This window comes from Dipteris shenzhenensis, chromosome 5 (assembly GCF_047967505.1).
Source record: "Dipteris shenzhenensis isolate YYH24624 ecotype China chromosome 5, Dip_SZ_1.0, whole genome shotgun sequence".
NCBI classification, from domain to species: domain Eukaryota; kingdom Viridiplantae; phylum Streptophyta; class Polypodiopsida; order Gleicheniales; family Dipteridaceae; genus Dipteris; species Dipteris shenzhenensis.
In genome coordinates this window covers 21477045-21497139 of record NC_141600.1, presented here as the reverse complement: position 1 = coordinate 21497139, position 20095 = coordinate 21477045, and the positions used below count along the sequence as shown (strand labels likewise).

Sequence of the window (20095 nt, the reverse complement as noted above, 5' to 3'; positions counted from 1 at the left end):
GAGATGTCATAACTTAGCCTTATGCTTTTTCTCTTTATCTTCCTCTTGAATTCTTCCCCTTTCTCATGGCCATTTTGGGGTTGGGATTTTGGCCAAAGCAGAGCAAGCCAAGGGGAGTGATGCTTTGCTATCATTCTCGTGTCTCTATTAATCTTTCCTCCCATGGGTTGTTTTGCCTTTAGGATTTCAAGAGGAAGGCAAAACGAGGTAAGGGGAAATTTTCGGAGAAGGGGGTTAGCAGAGTGCCTAGGGGATGATTCCTACACCATCCTCATGTGCATAGTCATTCTACCTCTCTTAGGTTGTTTTGTCGGTAGTGTCTTAGGAGGAGGAAGGGGGATGGAGGAAATGGGGTTTTTTTCCTTGAAGGGAGAGGGGAGAAGAAGGAAGCGCATGAGGTGGGGTTTGGGGGGGCAGGGGTGAGAGGTAGTCTGACTATACTCAACTGAGCAATTGTTGCCATGTGGATGACACATTAGTTGGGCACAGAGCCCATAGCAACCTAATAGAGGAAATACAAAGACCAAAGACTTGATCTACTGGTTGCACAAGTTTTGGTTTGAAGACCAAAGCAACCTAGTAGAAGACAAAATTTTGGACAATAAAATGGAAAAGATAGCATCCTAGAAGCATGTGAAAAGCATTGTGTAAAAAAGATCCTCAACAAGTTCTTTCAAAGTGTGGGAGCTGCTTTGTGTCTCTTGAACTCTATGGATCTTGTTCTTGCCTTCTCATGAATTAGTAAGAGAGCTGCTGTAAAAAAACCTAAAATGGCTGCTCACAGCATCTTCATCACCACTGTAACATGTGCTCTATCAAGAGCTATGTTGCATCACATCAGCAAGCGCATCAGCAAGCAACAGAATGATGACGAAGCATCAAATTATAATTTAGAGGTAACCTTGCCATCTCCACAGCCTCCCTGTCCGTGCCTCGAAATGCTCCATCAAGTCGTACCAGCTTAAAATTTTGTGTTAGACGGTTGATTCCAATGCCCTCTGTTATTGTGTCGAATGGGTTCTTCAGTCTTCTCCCCTCTGCCTCTTCGCGTGTATACATAACACCTCTTGTAACCCAGTTGAACAATGCAGAGCCAGGTACATCAATCAAGAAACATTTTACATCATTATTTTGTTCCTGTACAAACAGAGTCACTTGAACTTTAGATGCCTTTGAAATTCAACTGTCGGAGAACATAGTGATACGTAATGGCAGGAGAATGACGAATGTGACTACCTTCAAAAACTGTGAGATGCCTGCAATCGTACCCCCTGTACCGGCAGCAGCAACAAATGCATGCAATCTGCCACCTATCTGAGCCCAAATTTCGGGACCAGTACCATGATAGTGTGCTCTGAAATTTGCAAGATTCTCAAACTGATCAGCAAAAAAACCCCCTTTGCATTCATCTTCACATGCTGTAGGCACGATATTATCACCCCTTTGATAAATATCTGCCTGTTTCCTGTACAATTTGGTTTGTCCCACATGTTTATAGGTGCTTTCCATTCCAATAGCCTGCTCACAACCATTGCCTTCAATAGAAGTCCACACATTTACAGCAGCAGAGCCTGGAAAAAAGGAAACCTCTTCGTTTATTTGTCCATTTCTAGACTTTCCATCAAAACTGTCAAGCAACACTGTTCTTTCTATGTAGGAAGCTTCAGCTGCTGCTGCTTTGCGTCTTGCAATGTTCACAAAATGATCTTTATGAGATATGGAAACAGGTCGAACTCTTTCTACAGTTGCACCAAGAGCCTCCAGCATCTGTGCCTAAGTGGCCATGTGAGCAAACAGCAATTAGTAGTCTAAGAAAAGAATTAAGGAAAGCACTATATACCATCAAATACATGGTCAACTTGAGACAAACTCTACTATCAATGCTCCAAATTATCAACAGAAGTTTCTATTTTTTAAATGTCCTGCACAGTCAAAAGCTCAAAATTATCAACCCACGTTACTAATCTCATTGAGATAGTCAGCCACAACTAGGCTTCAAATTCATTTTTATGGAAGAGGGGAAGGAGGGTATCAACGTGTATTTTTATATAAACAGAAGCTTGAAACCAGTTCACAGCAACCTAAGCAAAGACCAGGAGACAATCACTCAAGAAATTTATCGTCTTAGTTACTCAGAAGCCCATTTAGTAGTTCTAAGACACACTTATGAAACAAGACTAAAAACGAAGCTATGAGCAACCTTAAGACATCTTATACATTTGACATGCAGTACTTAACATGTGCTTGTTTGATGCCCAGGAGATGATGAATCCACTGCTATACATACCTTCATAAAACTAGTTGCAAATTGGAATAAGCTAAAGAACAAAGGGAAGAAGGGAGTTCGTAAGCGACTTTAGACAAAATTATGAGTAAATGAGAGAAGATTGGGCTGCTATGGTTGCAAATGAGAAAAGATTGGGCATACTAAACTGTGTTAATTGCACCAGGTGGCCAATCAGTTAGTGAGAAGCACAATTTGACACAATCAGCTGCCCAATGAACCAGAGACAGGAACCATTGGCTGCTGTCCAACCAGGACACTGGCCAACCAGTCTGAGCGCCAAAAGGCAGGGGGCAGACATCAGATATCAGAAGATGAGAGGATATGATGGTTGCAGCGATATGACTGGGTCAGTGCATGGCTGAGCCTCTGTGAAAGGACTGAATCCAGCCTTGGAGAATTATCTTGGTAGCAAGAAAAGGTTGTACATACTTCATGCCTAGACAAATGGATTTATTCTGGAAGAAAGGAAAGAGTAAATGAAACACATATCCCAAATTTCCAGGACTGAATATACCTTGTCATCAAGTTTTCCTTTCCTCAAATTACTCCCAGCATGGGCCAGGCCTTCATTCAATACATGGAGCAGGAAGCTTCAGACCAACTTACCAAACTGACACTTGATCAAAGGAGAGGATTCAGATTGGAAGGAAGAACTTTCAGTAACACAGACGGTCAATGGCGGTCTAACACTCGGGTGTACGCCTATCATTAATATCATGATCTCATGCATTTTTGGCTCAGCCTTCTTTAAGTCTGTGGATACTAGTGGGCAGTACAAATCAGGGAGTAAATTTTTGGGATATCGAAAGATGCCATTCTTGATGTTGGGCCTAATAATGTGGTGCAAGTGTGCATGGACAATGCATCTAAGCGGGTGCGAGCAGGAGAATTGATAGAGGAAGAGTGGCCCCATATTTTCTATACTAGATGCACATAGCTCCTTCTTCGACCAACAGTATGCCACCTTTATTTGGAATTGCACCTTTGGACTGCATGAACCCACTCCTACAACCTTATTGCCCATAGTCTTGTCATCACTACAAGGTCTCCTTCTATAATCCAGTAATAGGTATGGGATTCCTACAATGAGCTGAGCATACACTATGACCTTCAAGCCATTACATGGAACTATTCACATACGACACTCTCTTCATTCAAGGACCCACAAAGTCAAAGCCTCTCCACCTTCATCCTTGTAGATTACTCTGTGCTCATATGAAGACTAACCAGCCTAGCACGTTGTTGCACTCCCTTTATCTGATATTGGCCTTCACGCAATGATCCTCCTACTCACACGGAGCTCCTATTGAAATCCTATCGCCCAAGGTTCACCCCGCTAATTCATTGCACTGCCCTCTCGGAAACTCCCAGCATTTGGCTCTTTCTTGCTCGTGGAGCACTCACGGACCCCTGGCCTTCACAGTTCTCCTCCCCTCCACTACGACACCCAAGGTATTCTTCCCAAGCCTCCATAGTGGCAACGCTATGCCACATCAAAGTTACAACCAAGTCATTGCCTTGACCTCTTGTTTGAGGACATTGGACAGCCTGGATAGGTGAAGCCAGTATTAACACATGCCAACGTGATTAAGATGGATGTCATAGAGCGGTACACAAAGTATGATGTTGAGAGGCAGGGCATCTTAATTGATGAGTTAGATATTTAAAAGTCCATGTCAGGCACACTTGCTCGGGCAATTGTGAAGGATGATAAGAGAATACATCAAGGGGTGAAGTGGTGGGAGACATTTGGGGCTCACACTCCAAATTTGCAGCAGTTGGCTATTCGAGTGCTCTCGCAAGGCACACGTGCTTCTCCTTGTCAGAGGAATTGGAGCACGTTCACTCTTATCCATACCAAAAGAAGGAATAGGCTGCTTCCAAAGAATACAGGAAAATTTGTATACATCCATACTAATTTGCGACTCATCTCCAAAATGAAGGAAAGAGGATTTGAGAAGATAGAAGTGACCTTGGAAATGATCAACAAGGAGAAGGATGATGAGAGGCTGCTTGCTTTGCAAGAGACTACAGAGGGAGAAGAGGAGATTCCAGCCCCTCTTGCTACAGGAAGGATGGATGTTGCTAGAGCTTCAACCAGCTCTAGTATTTTGGAGTCCCATGGCGAGGCAGATGAGAATGATAGTGATGAGGAGGAGGATGAGAAGGAGGAGGATGGCACTGATGCTGATGAGGATGAGGATGAGGATGCAACTTGAGGCTTGAGCCTCAACAGTTGTGATGCATTTCCAAGATGTAGAAGCTTGGCAGGCTTTTCTTATATGATGTTTTGCAGCCTGCCTTTGATGTTTTGGTGTAGTACCTACAGGCTACTTTAAATTTTCTAGTATCTACTACCTGCTACCTTTGATCATGATGTTTTGGTGTAGTATCGATCTATCACTATGTATCAAAATCCACATGACTCTGTCCCTGGACTCTTCCATGAATCACGACTTTAAATTAATGCAAGTTTGAAGTTGAAAGTTTTGTAGCTCTCTATCAATTCAATGTGTGCAATGTATATTTTCCTAGCTTTTTTTTTAAAAAAATTAGGGTCGCTATACTCCAATCATCCTTCCATACCCGTATGATGTATGCGTATAGTAACATATGGAAAAAACTATGGTGCCAACCTCAGTAGTCTCCAACTAGGCAAAGCCCAAACCCTGATTTTGCATTCAACTCTTGGGCTGCCTAGGAGCACAGAGGATTTGATGGGTGCCCTCCGGATTGTGGTGGACACGTAGGGATGCAACGGGACTTCAATTGGGGGATGGTTGCATGGCTGATGGAGGTAGGTCATGCCTTCGCCACTAATCCAGTCTCTCCGACGTACAGGATCCAAGGCAAGGAGGTATTCAAGATAGAGACACAAGATGCGATGACACCTTCCTAGTCACGGCCTTTGCCTTTGCCACAAGATAGTGTTTCGAAGACAATGTCCAGCAACACTACCTAGAACATCTGGGTTACCAGATGCAATTTTTTGTGATAGGAGGCCTTCAGGTTTCCCTAGCAACAACCCTTGTCGCCATCTAGTAGGATATCATTTACTCCCTACATGCCATCTAGGAGTGCGAGACATCAAGTTCTGAGAGTGTTTCTACAAAGATTCCCTAGGCACTGAATTGGGTTCTCTAGAAACAGACTGGGGCTTATCTAATAGCCAATAGTTTCTCCTTTTCCCCACAATTAACGCCTTTCAAATCATAGTTACTAGGGAACGTGAACGGCAACGGAACGTCGACCCCCTGGGGAACGGGAACGCCCAAATCCTAGGGAACGTGAACGGGAAGGGAATGCCACATCACCATACCCATAAACAAACATACTATTCTATACATTGGAAAGCTTAAACTTAGAATCCAAGACTCAAAAACGTTGCAATTGCTTTTGGAGTAAGGACTCAAGACTCGGGACATAAAGTCGAATCTTATAATGAATCATGATTCATGCATAATCATTGATAATAGAATCTAGATAAACCTGTTGAAAATGGGGAGAGGGTGAGAGACACTCATCACATGATTGGAGACAAGAGCTGAGGCACAATAGCCGATGTTGATAGATGGTTGAATCGTAGCAAGTACATGGCCTCATTTATAGGCTGGGCAAGCCTTATCTTCCCACACTGACACCTCATAGATGAGGTCACACACAAGAGATCCGATAGTTCCAACAAACCCCCCTTCGGAGCTAGGGTGAGAAACTATGACATCATCCAGACTATGCATCCCAGGCAATCTCAGAGGCTAACAGCTGAGCATAATTCAGAGGTTGAACCAAGCACTCTCATGGCTTAGGTGTCAACGTGATCAGAGACTCAAATCTGAGCATGAATGCATGACCAACTCATAGGTCTAGGGAGTACACCAACATCCTGGAACTCGGCCAAGCCTGATAAAGGAAAGACATCACAACCCCCCTGTCTCCTAACTGGGTACATGGAAATAAGTGGAGCCTTTTATAGGACAAGGCACACAAAATGACAAATTATTACATCATTTTAGGGGGACTACCCAAGGCAGAGTACCTAACACACACACGATTCTAGAAAGCCCACTCTTCATCTATCACCTCATGGAGGGAAAGACCAGAAACAACAACAGTGCAAGCTTGTTCCTCAGGTCCAGAAGGTGTAGCTTCATTGTCTTCATCCTCGCTCTGCTCCGCAACCAGATTGGCATGTTCGTTGGCTTGTACCTTTGCCATCTTCTTGAAGCAACGATCCTCTGGATGACCAAGCTTCTGACAGTAATTACATTTAAGAGGTTTTCCTTTCTTCTTGGGCTTATTCTTGAGAAAGAATGCTTTGTCAGGTTCAAAAGAAGATTCTGCTTTCTCTATAAGCCTACGGTCCTCATCAATGAGATGAGCTACCATATCCTTAAAGCTCACATTGCGGCTGACTCTTAGGACAACAAGGATCTCACTGTACTTCGAAATGTCTTCAATACTTGAGAGAAGTACAGCAACTTGATCATCATCTTCAACAATGGCTCGGATGGCAGATAATTGTTGGAGAATTGACCCAAGATTGCTCAAGTGTTCATTGAGGGTTTCAGTTTCCTTCATCTTGAGCTTGAAGAGTTTTTGTTTGAGAAAGACTTTGGAATTATTGATCTTATTTCCAAACAAATTCTCTAATTTTTCCCAAACGTCATTTGCAGTCTTATCAAAATCCACATGGTGGATAAGGTTGTCAGCTAAAGCTAGGCCAATGATAGCCATTGCTTTATCATTTTGGTTCTCCCACCAACTCATTCTAGCATCATCACTTTGGGTTTTTGGCTCCTTGCCATTGGTGATATTCCATATGCCTTCTCGCATAAGAAGAAGCCGGAGTTTCGTCTGCCAAGTTGGGAAATTGTTCCCTGAGAATTTCTCGATGAACGAGGAGATTTTTATGCTATCCATTGGTGGGAAGGTCTTAGCTGTTATTACAGCCAGTGTCTAAATCCCTTACAATGTTTACTCAAAAAAAAAAGGCACAGAGGAGACCTCAGATTATCAAGAAAGAATGCTGATTTCAGCCTTCAGAAGCATAACTTCAGGAATGGAATTGGAAGACATGGAGCTATACTAGATACATGCTTCGACAGTAGCTTAAAAACAGCAATTTTCATGTCATACCATGTGAGCCATCTTGTCCGGACTGAAACTTGCAGCAGCACCTTCTTCAATTCACGGTCAGCTGTTGGAAACAGTGCGCCCCTTTGCTGAATTAAAGGCGATGAAGAGGGCTGGAGAAGACGAACAGGAGCAGATTTGACCGGGTGAGACGGTGACGTGCGAGTCGATGGCCACGGCCCTCACAAGGCCGTCAGTCGCCGGTGCATGCGAGACGCCGCCAAATCATCGCACTTATTACAAGACACGGATCACGACACCTTCGCAGGAGCTGTCGCAGGTCATTACATCCCGCAAGCAGCACACAGTTTGATCTAGACCACGAGTGAACCCACGAACTGAAAGAACAAATCTGCAATTTCTGCCTTCGTGCTGTTGCCTGAGAGAGATCTCAGATCGTGGACATAGATCCCAAAAGAATAAGCAAAATGTTGTTGGCGAACTGGTGGCAAGTCACATCACGATCATCCTGGCGAGTTTGCATAGTGAGGGGGCATCCGCTCGTCAAGCAGCAAACAGCATCAGACCATCACGCCATCCTCTTCGAGTATGGTGTCCAGATTAGTTCAGGTCGGCAAGGAATGGCAGGCTGTATTGCTGATCATGAGCAAAAAATTGAGGACGGGTAGAGCAAAGGCTTTCAGGCGATTCCTTATACGATGTTGATAGTAGAGATTAGTGCAGGTAAGTTCTGACGAATGGGTAGCGGCAAACAGGGCAGCGCAGATGATCAGTGCAGGACCATATCAACACACAGCGCAGGTAGAGTTTCGGGCAGCAGCAAAGTCACGATCAGCATCAGGTCGTCAGTCGAACAGTAGATGTCGAGTAGCAAATGGCAGACATCTTAGATTGTCAAAGTAGCGCTTGTTGATGACGACCCAAAGACAGCAACTGTAGGTGATGGTGGCAGCTACAGCTCAAGGAGAGGGAATGGAGGAGCTAGCCTCTCCATAGCTCTGATACCATTTGTTGAAAATGGGGAGAGGGTGAGAGACACTCATCACATGATTGGAGACAAGAGCTGAGGCACAATAGCCGATGTTGATAGATGGTTGAATCGTAGCAAGTACATGGCCTCATTTATAGGCTGGGCAAGCCTTATCTTCCCACACTAACACCTCATAGATGAGGTCACACACAAGAGAATCTAGATCCTATAATCTAGGGGAGGAATCACACCTACCACATGAGGTGGCACAAGTGGCCTCAAGACTCTTCACACTCACACAACTGTAGGACACTCCTAGGACTCTAGGACCACACACACTAGGACTCCGATAGTTCCAACAAAATCATTGTAGCTTACCAATGGCATACAAAAGCAAAGTCCATCAGAGACAAGGCACAAGCATATGAGATTATGTTGAGTCTTGGAATCTTGAATCTGGATACAAGAAAAGGAGAGAGAGACCTCCTACTACCTAGAACTTAAAAAACTAGCTGCTACATGCATGATCCACTCAACACTGTCAACATCAATGATCAATCTAAATCTGCAGCATTGTGGTTGGTGCCCTCTTCATCCTCTTCATCATCTCCATCATCTGGATGATCTGCATGCAGGGAACGGCTTAGGGAACGTTCCCTAGACGTTCCACAAGGGATGTGGAACGTTCCATAGCCGTTCCATAGACCAGACGTTCCATGCCCAAGTATCTGTATGGACGAACTACCTCCCATTCTACCCTTTAAATGGGATGGAGTTTTGTTCACCTAGAGTGCCAGTGTCTTAGGGATGTGTACATGCATGCTAGAGAGTCCACAAAATCTACCTAAGACATCTACTTGTCTACTACATCGTTGGAGGGATCCCGCCCTCTCGAGTGTAAAAGGAATCACTCTTTCCCAAAGAAAAGAACCATCTTTTTTTTTTTTTGAAAAAATGATACAGATCGGCAATCCATGGGACCCAGGAACAGATGTCAACAACGAGGGTGGAGGGTTATACAACCAACGGATTCCTTGATCCCTGAGAGAATTAAAAATGGCTTGTAGAACTGCTCAGCCTTTTGGCAATCTTCCGAGATCCCTTAGTACCCTGCTCTGAAGTGGCCCGCACGGTATAAACGATATCATGCCATATGTTCACAAGAGTGGCTTGTTGTCAAACATATGAACACAGCAGGGAGAAGTATAGTGTCCATGCCTTGATACCTTAGTCATTTTACACATGTAGCCAAACCAGTAGGCACCTATCTAAAGTAGTTGTGGACCATCAAAAACAGGTCCTTGGCACGGCACACAATCTGGTTGACTAAAAACACATATCCATGTCCATTTCTCTAGTAGATATCCTAGATAGATCCTATACAACTGCATTTTGTGAGATGATGATGTTGGATCATGACTTCTCTACCATACATCTGCTGGGTCTCCGGACTTTAGTAAACCTGCAAATTTTCTACATAACATATGGCTTAATCCGATGTCAACTTATCGAAGACAGCAGTCTTCCACAAAACGTAGCTTAATCCGATGTCAACTTATGGAAGACAATAGTGTCTTCATGGCAACACCTTAGTCTTCAAATATGCAAACCAAGAACCAGCTCTCGTAAGCTTGAAGTGGAAACAAGAAGATGGAAGGATGTACAGAGAGAAATTATTGTTTGTAATACTACCAATCCCACTTTGGTGCCTAATGCATATGCATGCAATCTTTACCAATGGTTCAATTATCCACTAGGACCATAAGGTACAATGCCAATCTAAATCTCCTAAGAATACATTATAACCTAAATGCTCACCACACCGGTGTTTCAGTGATCCATCAAGACCATAAGGTCTCCATCAAAAAAAACCTTAGTCAAGATATGACTTTAAAATAGTCCCTCTTGACAATGTCGATCTACATGTCTTAAACATACAAAAAATAACAATTGATGGTTAAAACTCGGTGGTTCAGTGATCCATCGGGACCATAAGGTCTTTATTTTGCAAAAATAGTAGTCAAGATATGGACGCAATATGCCATCTTGACAATGTCAATAATCTATATGTCTCTACTCATCACATTGGTGGTTCAGTGATCCCAACAAGACCATAAGGTCTCCATCAAAAAACTTTGTCAAGATATAGACATAAGATAGGCCATCTTGACGATATCAATCTATATGTCCTAAAAATACAAATAATAACAACTAACGGTTATAGCCTAACAGTTTACAATTCTCCTATGCTCCATTTGAGCCAAAAAACGAGGGGGCTGAAGACCATTATTATATGAGAGTTTTAGTGAATATGATTTCCAAGACGCTTGACAAAGTGAATCATAGACTCATGCCACACTAGGCCCACATTTATGGTCTAGAACAATAACACGCAAGGAAATTTTGGTTAACTCTAAGACTTGTAGAATATCATTTGAGTCTTAGAAAATCTAGGTCAACCCTACAATTTACTTTTAAAAATAACGATAGAGGGGTCATGGATCAAAATTTTGGCTAATTTAACTCAACCCCAAGCTAAGAGCTTAGATTTAGAAATAAAATCTCACCTCACCACAACAAAACTAGATTGCCACATGTCAACATGTGCAGAGTTTGCTTTCTATATCTTTCAGCTTTCTAAACTTATTTTATGTGAACTTGCAAGTGCCGCCTACTTTTGCCAATCTTCCTGCTACTCTCCTACTCCCACACTTGCACCCTTGGACAGCCAGACAAATGAAAACGTTTTTGCTCATAGCTCCCACTCTAGGAATCCAAATCCCAATATGTCAGCTTCCACATATGCACCACATCTTTCTAGTTCTCCCAACTACTCAATTGCTGCAAATATTCTTATCCTTGTCCGAATCATCAAACTTCTTCTATTGCTGCCCCCTTCTACAAACTCTTTGCTCCTTCCGGATACTTCCTTACACGCAATTTATGATTTCATTCCTAGAGCTCCTGTTAGAAATGACCCAACAGAGGGTATGCACAATGGAAGACTGATAGTAATGCCCAGGAGCTCACATAGTGCGCATGTGGGGTGTGGAATCACAGACTTCTTAACTTAATGTGCAAAGATGTGCAAGCCAGTAAATAGACAATGCTCAGAAACAAATATAGAAGCAACTCTTTATATTTCCGTCCATCCACAAAGTAGGACAGGATACAATACCAAGAGGTTCTCCTACTAGATGTCAAGCACTTCCAGATCTCTGAGCCCACGTGCTCCACCTCGAGCATATGTAGATTCTCTATCCAGAGTGTTCTTCTCTACCTTGCTGCCCTGAGTGTCAGCCTAGGTAGGCAGCCCCTGCCAAGCTTTGTCTGCAGCACACAGGTCCTCTTGGTCCTTCTGAATGTAGGCCCCAAGATAGCTGTTCCACTGCTCCAACCTGCTTGTGAATGGCTGCTCCAGAAGATGATGATCTCAGCAACCTTCTGCCCTAGAAGACAGTCTAGGTTCAGCCTCTCCTTGGAGCTAAGTCTGCAGCAACACCTCTCTCCTTCACTTCCTGTGTAGAGGCCCAAGGATGGTGGATATGCTGCTCCTTTCTGCTCCTCCCAAAGCTGCTTGGCTGGATGATAACTGAGGGCTGAATGTCCTCCTTATATAGACCCAGAGGGCTGGTATTTGGACCGACCCAGCATGCCCAAAATGGCCGACTGCTGGTCGGATTTCTGCTCCCTCTTTGGCTGACTTTCCTGGCCCCTCCTGGGCTCCAAACCAGGGCAAGAGCCCTTTGTTTTATTGTGCAGGGCCCAGCCCTTTTGACCACCAGCCTTTCCAAGGCCTGGTTGGCTGGCTCAACCAGCCCCAACCAGCCTTGTCACTTGGCTGATCCAAGGTGATCCCTGCCCCATCATATTGCGCCACGTATAAGGCCTGTTGCAGGCCCATCAGCCTGCCCACGGATCCCACCATGCTGCAGCCCTTTGCCGGCTCCATGTCCTGCCCGTACACGTCCGTACTATTGTTGACGTCATCACGCCCTTTACAGGGCCCTGCTGCAGTCCGTACGCCTGCTCTGCAATTCCATCTTGCCACGTCAGATCCAGGGCTTCATGCCCCTGCCATCTCTCCTGCACAAGGTCTCTTGTGCTGCCCACATGACAGCTCATGTGCTGCGCAGCCCCATTATCTCTAGGTCTACCTCCCCCATGCTCTCCTCATATGGGGGCTTACAGATGGGGAGGTGATCATTCCAACAGCTCCTATAATCATTTGCTCACATTTCCACTTTGCAATGTCTTTCCTACATCCATCCCTTGCCAAATCATAAGCCTTTCCTTATTTCAAGCCTCATTTGCTAATATTCACTGAGATACTCATTATAGATTGAGTTCTTTATTTGCATTTTTATAACCATAGTATCTACAAATTACAAGAGACACCTCTTGTAAGTTGCATAGAGTGCAAATGCGGCCCTCCCTAGGCATTCCCTAAGCTTGTCCGGCCTCAATGCATAATTGGTGAGAAGAGACACGGAACTGCCTGATCAAGATCCTCAAGGAGTTGGGGAGCTGGTGTTACATCTAGTATTTTGTGTGTGATTATGTGACTACAAGTGAGAGTATCCCTCAATTGTGTGGGTGTGAAGTGTCCTACAAATTCACTTGCTCTTGTGTGACATCATCCGTGAAGTTAAGGAGATTCCCTCTAGTGACATCACTCATAATGTGTGTGAGTTGAGAAGAGAAGGTCAGCCGCTCTAAATGGCACATGTGCTTGCCTTTATATCACACAATTCCTTTCGTGTCTTGCCTCCGCATCTCCATGTGCTTGGTGTCTCTCTCACCCTCTCCCCCACCATGACCTCTAACATATGATATCAGAGCAAAGACACTACTTGTGTTGTTTGTGCTGTGTATTCGTCACTTTCAGCCACTACAATGCTTTCCTGCAACGCGTTGAGCCGCTTACATTTCCCGCCTAATGGATCTACTGCCCCGTTTTACAAGTCAGGCTCCTGCTGCTGCCCATCCTTTTTTCTGTCAGCCATTTCTAAATCATGTCAACTTAGTTTCTGGTTGTTACTGTTGCTCTAGCTGCTTTTACAATTCTTCTAAGGTTTATTAAACCTTAATTGGCCAGGCCTCTACTTGCTGTTTCTGTGTGCGACCACCCTTTCGGCAGGCTGCATGCCGTGCCATTGTCTAAAGCTGCCATGATAAAAGGAAGTTTGCCACCCGTTTTTTCCTGCATAAAGGCACACCTCAAATCTGTTGTCATTTATAAGTTGTTGTTCACGTTGCCAGAGCATTGCAACCATCAAGTTGTGCATCAACAGGAGAAGTGAATACTGATTTTGGAAGAATTTTTTTAGGAAATCTTTCATTCAGAACTTGGCTACTAGACGGAAAAATGTATCCTCTAATCTCGTGAAAGATTGCTCATCTTTTCAACAAACAGTGAAGGTGGTTGACTGTTCAATGCAATCATCATATCATCAAACATCTTCTTGCCGGGTTCATGCACAAACATCATGTTGCTCCCCATCTGTAAGCCCCCATATGAGGATAGCATGGGGGAAGTGGACTCGGGAATGTTGGGGCTGCCACATGGGCAGCATATTGGCTACCATGTGGGTAGCATAGAAACAAAGAAAAGACAGAGAAAGAGGCTGCCCCATGGCCAGCACATTGAAAACAAGACTGGCTGCCTAGAATAGTCTGCCACAGAGTCGGAGCAGATCTGACAAAGTGGGGTGACTGGAGCACTTGTCTATTTACTTGCTTGCACATGTATGTTGTAGCACTTTAAGGAAAGAAGTTTTGGATTCCACATCTAACATCACGATGTGAGTTCTTGGGCCACACAATATCTATCTTCTACTGGAGGGTTCGAGTGATTCCTACCTCGGTTTTCTAACATGGTATTAGACCCCCGACGGATGTTCACAAGTGGTGGAGCTTGAAGGAAACGACCTTGGTGAAGGATAACTTGATTCAAATCATCTTCTTTGCCTGAAGGATTGCGGCCTTGCGAGAACAACAATGACTCAAGTTTAGGCAGGTGTATGCAAAGTCTGTTTGGTTGCTAAAGAAGGTTTCTTGTTAATTAATTGGTGATTTCCAGAAGCTATGTTTGCGAAGAGGGGTTGTGGTGGTGGAGGTTCCAGAGTAGGTGGTTCAAAGACTTCCGGGTGGGGCCGGGGGGGGATAGTGGAGGTGCTCTCGCATCTACAGTTACGGATAATACAACAATGACGCCCTCTACAACAATTCTAAATTTCGGAGAGGCCGGGAAGCTTGATAGAACAAATTATCCTATCTGGAAGGGAAAGAACCATAGCCACCTAGTGGCCAAGAAGCTGTGGAAGACCACGACGAGAGTGGATCCAATAACCATGGACAATAAGAATGCATAGTGAAAAGTTATATTTGATGTGGATCCAGACGAGCTCAAAGCATGGGAGGACAAAGATGCCCAAGCCCTTGCATTGATCATAGGGATGATGGCAGATGTGGTGATTCCTCATATCCAGACAGCGGATGCATCGGTGGAGGCATGGACCCCTTTGAAGGATTTGTACGAGATGGACAATACGTCCCGGATCCTAGCTGTTGTTCAATATGAAGCATGGATGAATGAGCATATTTTGTTTGTACAGGGTCCACGTTTCGGACTCGTTTTTGTATTGTGTCCATCTCCTGGACGGAAATATATACTACTGGTTCTACATCTCTCTCATGAACATTGTCTATTTACTTGCTTGCACATGTATGTTGTAGCACTTTAAGGAAAGAAGTTTTGGATTCCACATCTAACATCACGATGTGAGTTCCTGGGCCACACAATATCTATCTTCTGTTGCGTGTCAAGTTCGAGTGATTCCTAACTCGGTTTTCTAACATGGTATTAGACCCCAGACGGTGGATTGACAAAAGCAATAGAGCCTAATCTACCTTTACAGCCACCCTCATCCACGTTTAAAACAACTGAACGACACCATTAGAAGGCAAAAGGCATTCATTGAAACTCCTGGCCTCTACACACCTCTATATACAAACTCATACTCTGGCCATATTTCCTCCCAAATCAAACAACCTAGCAACCCAGTGGGTTATGCAGCTCAACACAAGCTCTCCTACTAACTGGACTTCCCTCAATAACTCACAAACATTCAGATTCATGATGCATCCATTGTCGCAATTCACAAGACAACCACCCACAAAGTGACCATGGTCAGAAAACTTATTATATCTTCCCCAAGTTCATCAACAAGCACCAGAAATGATGTAACCCATTCTTTTAGATTCTCAAAGCCAAGGTCTCCTCAGCAACACCGAGTACCTGCCTGGCCAAAGCCTCTCTGCTCAACATTAGAGTATTTGTGTGCATTCAACAACTAGACAGCCATAAGCATCCTGTACCTCCTTCCAAAATCCATCCAGCCTACAAAATGACGACGCCTCCTTCACATGATCATAGAAGCCTCCCGATTCCTCTCCTACAAGAAACTCCAGAGCCCACAATCCTCCAAGCTTGCATAGTAGAGATGGCCATGGTTCTCTAGCCTCCTAGTAGAGATTTCACCCCCATCCATCATCAACTTCACGTGATCAGAACACTGCAGCTAGTCTCCTTTCAGAGAGCAAAGCTCACAGACTCCCGGTTCCAAGGTCCTTCCAAACCCCCCAAGAGATTCTTCCATGATCGACTACTTGCAGTCCTCTCTCTGAATTCTGATCTCGTGTAACACCTGCATCTCAATGGTCTTCAAGCTTCCTGCAGAGACTCTATCTCCGTCTCAAAGCTTTCAAACCCACAGCGTGCCTTTGCTCACATCTCTCCTCCTCACCATAACGATGACTACCCTCAATAAAAAAGCCTCCAGCCACACAGTAGCCGGATTCCAGAGCTCCCTTCGGCTCCCAAGCCTTTGGAACCTCCAAGCGATTCCCCACCACCCTGAGTTCTCGTCTCCCTCCTGCGAGCTCACACGCCTTCTAGCTCCTCTGAGGCCCCCGGTCCTCCCTCTGCGCAATCCTGGCTCCCTCTTCCACCACGAGCTCACATCCCTTTCTGCGCCCCCCGATCCTTCCAGCCATGTCCAAGCTTTCGACTCCCTCCTTCTCTCTGCGCACCGGTTTGTCTCTAGAGCTTCCCCAACCGCTTCATAACCTCCCTTCGTCTCTAATCCTCCACACAACAACCGCACTTCGAGCTAGCAGCCTCCTCCTCCCAGTCCTGAAGCTCCCGGACTCTGGCTTCTCTCCCCACACATTAGTCACACTACAATCAAGACCCTCCCCAGTTTTCAGCTCACGATCTTCTTCAAGCAGCTCGCAGTTGCGCTCCTCTTTCATGGGATGATCGTAAGTGTTGCTACTCCTCTTTTGCTCACGGTGCCTGCTCTCTGTCACCCTCGGTATTCTTCCCAAGCCTCCATAGTGGCATATGTCGACCTCTTCAACGAGAGGTCCCGTTCTCTTATTGCCTACTCTCCTCCCAACCTGCAGTCGCGATGCACCACCTTCCCTCACGACTCCATCACGTATATTCTCGGCCTCCCCTTCTCTGTGTAATCCTCCTCCGCTTCATAGCCTCACCTCGTCACGAAATCCTCCACCCAAGCAGCCCCTCTCTTCCAAGACTCTCCAGTAGCCCTTCTTCACATGATGATCCTCTGCGTGTGTCCCCAGTAGCAACGCGCACTCCCTTCAGGATCATTCTTTAGCCACCCTTGGTTGCTGTCCACTTGCGTATCTGCCAGTTCATCGACGAGGAGCTTCGCTTCCAGCCTTACATAGCATGCATGGCTTCTTTCCTTGTAAATTAGCCACGTCATGCATTTCATTTTTCACCACTCTCTCAATCCTTCACAAAAACTATACCATGGCCTCTACCCACATTTCAAACTTAGGCACACCAATGCATGCCACAAGCACTAGCATCTAATTGCTCAACGACCATCCACATATGATAAACTCCCAATTCAATGGATTTACAAGACAACCACAATCAACACCGTCACACTCTAGATACTATGTGCTCTGGAGTGCCTGCTGCACCCACATTGCATTTTCATCATCTCCCAAAAGTCCCCGTAGAAGTGTCTACCATCTATACATCAGTGTAGAGTCCTTTATGAGAGTGTCCATGGCTCAAAGCCACCATCAACTAGCTATGTACATAGCTATGCACCTACCCATCAACATGCAACAAGTGAAAAACATTTTTACATTTTTATCCACACAGAAGTTCACAAGTGGTGGAGCTTGAAGGAAAGGACCTTAGTGAAGGATGACTTGATTCAAATTATCTTCTTTGCCTGAAGGATTGCGGCCTTGCGAGAACAACAATGACTCAAGTTTAGGCAGGTGTATGCAAAGTCTGTTTGGTTGCTAAAGAAGGTTTCTTGTTAATTAATTGGTGATTTCCAGAAGCTATGTTTGCAAAGAGGGGTTGTGGTGATGGAGGTTCCGGAGTAGGTGGTTCAAAGACTTCCGAGTGGGGCCGGGGGAGGAGATAGTGGAGGTGCTCTCACACCTACGGTTATGGTTAATACAACAATGACGTCCTCTACAACAATTCTAAATTTCGGAGAGGCCGGGAAGCTTGATGGAACAAATTATCCTATCTGGAAGGAAAAGAACCATAGCCACCTAGTGGCCAAGAAGTTGTGGAAGACCACGACAAGAGTGGATCCAATGCTCATGGACAATAAGAATGCGTAGTGAAAAGTTATATTTGCTGTGGATCCAGACGAGCTCAAAGCATGGGAGGACAAAGATGTCCAAGCCCTTGCCCTGATCATAGGGATGATGGCAGATGTGGTGATTCCTCATATCCAGGCAGCGGATGCATCGGTGGAGGCATGGACCACTTTGAAGGATTTGTACGAGATGGACAATACGTCCCGGATCCTAGCTGTTGTTCAATATGAGCATGGATGAATGAGATACGGTCCATGACAATCTTACGGTGGTAAAGGTGGTGAGAGATCAGCTGGCATCAATTGGTCAAAATGGACTCAAGCCAGTTTTGGCATTACTGGTACTTGGGATGCTAGAAAGAAGTTCGAAGGGCTTCGCCACTACCCGTCAGCAAGAGAGAGGAACAAACCTCTTACTTTTAAGGAACTTGGTCCCTTATTACTGCAAAAGGAGACTTGAAAGAAACTTTATAACAAAGACTATGACAAGGCATTGCTGGCAAAAGACACTGTCAGTTCCAATAAAGGGAAGGGTAAGCCTAGCAATGGTAAGCTCAAGAAGAATGATGAGGAGGTGGCCTAGATCATAGGCACCTCTGCTACATCAAAGGAAATCATTCCCTACATCATAGGGACTCCTAAATCAAAGGCACCTCCCCATGTGGAGGCCTTTGCATTACATCATCAATTATGTCATGGTCTAGATACATCATAGCACTTAGTGTGCTTCACACACACACATGATCATAGGACAAGCCTAACATACCCCCCCTCAAGGGTTTGCCTCTTGCTATGTCGAGGATTCATCTAGGCACATAGTTTCACATGCCATCTCATGGTGATCAAGGATAAATCTATGGCTAGGATCTCATGCTAGCAAAGGTGCCCAAGGGTCAAGGTTTACAAAAATGAGATAGACCCCCCCAAATGGTTATTTTCCTTGCATGTACAAGGATTAATCTTAGGCCTTTGTGTGGATCTAGTTTCTCATGTCTGCAAGAGGTACCATGTGATTTACAAAAGACAAAACACATAACACATAACATTCTTTTTAGAGCACTATTCCAAGAAGAGAACCTCAAAATTGACCAAGTGATGATAAAAAAAGCTCAAAAGATAAAGTCTTTATTTTCATCTATCACAGTTTTGTGACTTCATTTGTTGATGGAGTTCTCTCTTCAACCAGATTTGCCATGCTTTCCTTCTTCTCATTGCAAAACTTCTCTGAATGATTGTTCTTGCCACAATAAGTGCAAGGATTGATCTTGTAGCGATCTTTTTCAAGATGATTGGTCTTTCCACAATGCTTGCATGCCTTGTACTTGCTCTTTGATGTAAACTTCACTGCAAGTGCTTGTGTGTGATCTTCACCTTTTCTTGAAGTCTTCTTTCTCTCTTCCTCTTGTAGAGCACTGATGATGCCCTCTAGTGTGAGTTGGGGAAGATTTTTCAAGGTAGTCACAACATAATCATAGTCTTGAGGCATACTCTTCAAGAGCACAGCCATAGCACCATCTTCAGTAACTGGAGAGTTGATTGAGGCCAATTGTGTCATAAGACTCCTCAAAGTATTAACATGAGCTGCAACAGTTCAAAGAACTTAATTTTCAAATTTAACTTAGAAGTATGAGAACTAGAACCAAATAACACATCTAACTTATGCCAGGCCTCGAAGGGGGATTCCAAATAAGAAATGTGATGCACAAAATCATTTCCCAATCCTAAAGCAATGTAAGCCTTCTCTAGCCTTTTAGCATCTGCAGGTGTAGTTGAAGAAGAGTCACTTGCCTTCCCTTTACCTTTGGTTGTGGTGGATTCTCCTTCTTGAGATGATTGATTCCCTAGCTTGACAAGTCCCGCAAATGCTCTTTCATAAGCACAAATTTGATTTTCATTTGCCAAGTGTGAAAACCTTGGCCATTGAACTTATTTATCTTAAAGGTGGCCATGGAGAGGGTCTTACCTTTATAATCAGGCAGTGTCTACTCTCTTACAAATGGTCAATCTTTCTTAATAAAGAAGTCTCCCTCACCATACAAATGCAAATTATTTGCTATGTACTCAGAAAATCCCAAATTC

General features: G+C 44.5%; 1 protein-coding gene and 1 pseudogene across 1 annotated transcript in view; one reads left to right on the top strand and one right to left on the bottom strand.

Moving 5' to 3' along the window:
• The window catches only part of LOC147901738 (Pyridoxal-5'-phosphate-dependent enzyme family protein), a 57970-nt gene that overhangs the window by 12604 nt on the left and 25271 nt on the right, over positions 1–20095 (bottom strand). Inside the window, exons 4-5 of the mRNA XM_087374711.1 lie at positions 1237–1773; positions 902–1137 (exon numbers count right to left, since the gene is read on the bottom strand). Coding sequence (XP_087230837.1) covers positions 902–1137; positions 1237–1773 — 773 coding nt within the window. The remainder of the gene's footprint in view (positions 1–901; positions 1138–1236; positions 1774–20095) is intronic.
• Positions 3880–4506, top strand: LOC147901739 (uncharacterized; annotated as a pseudogene).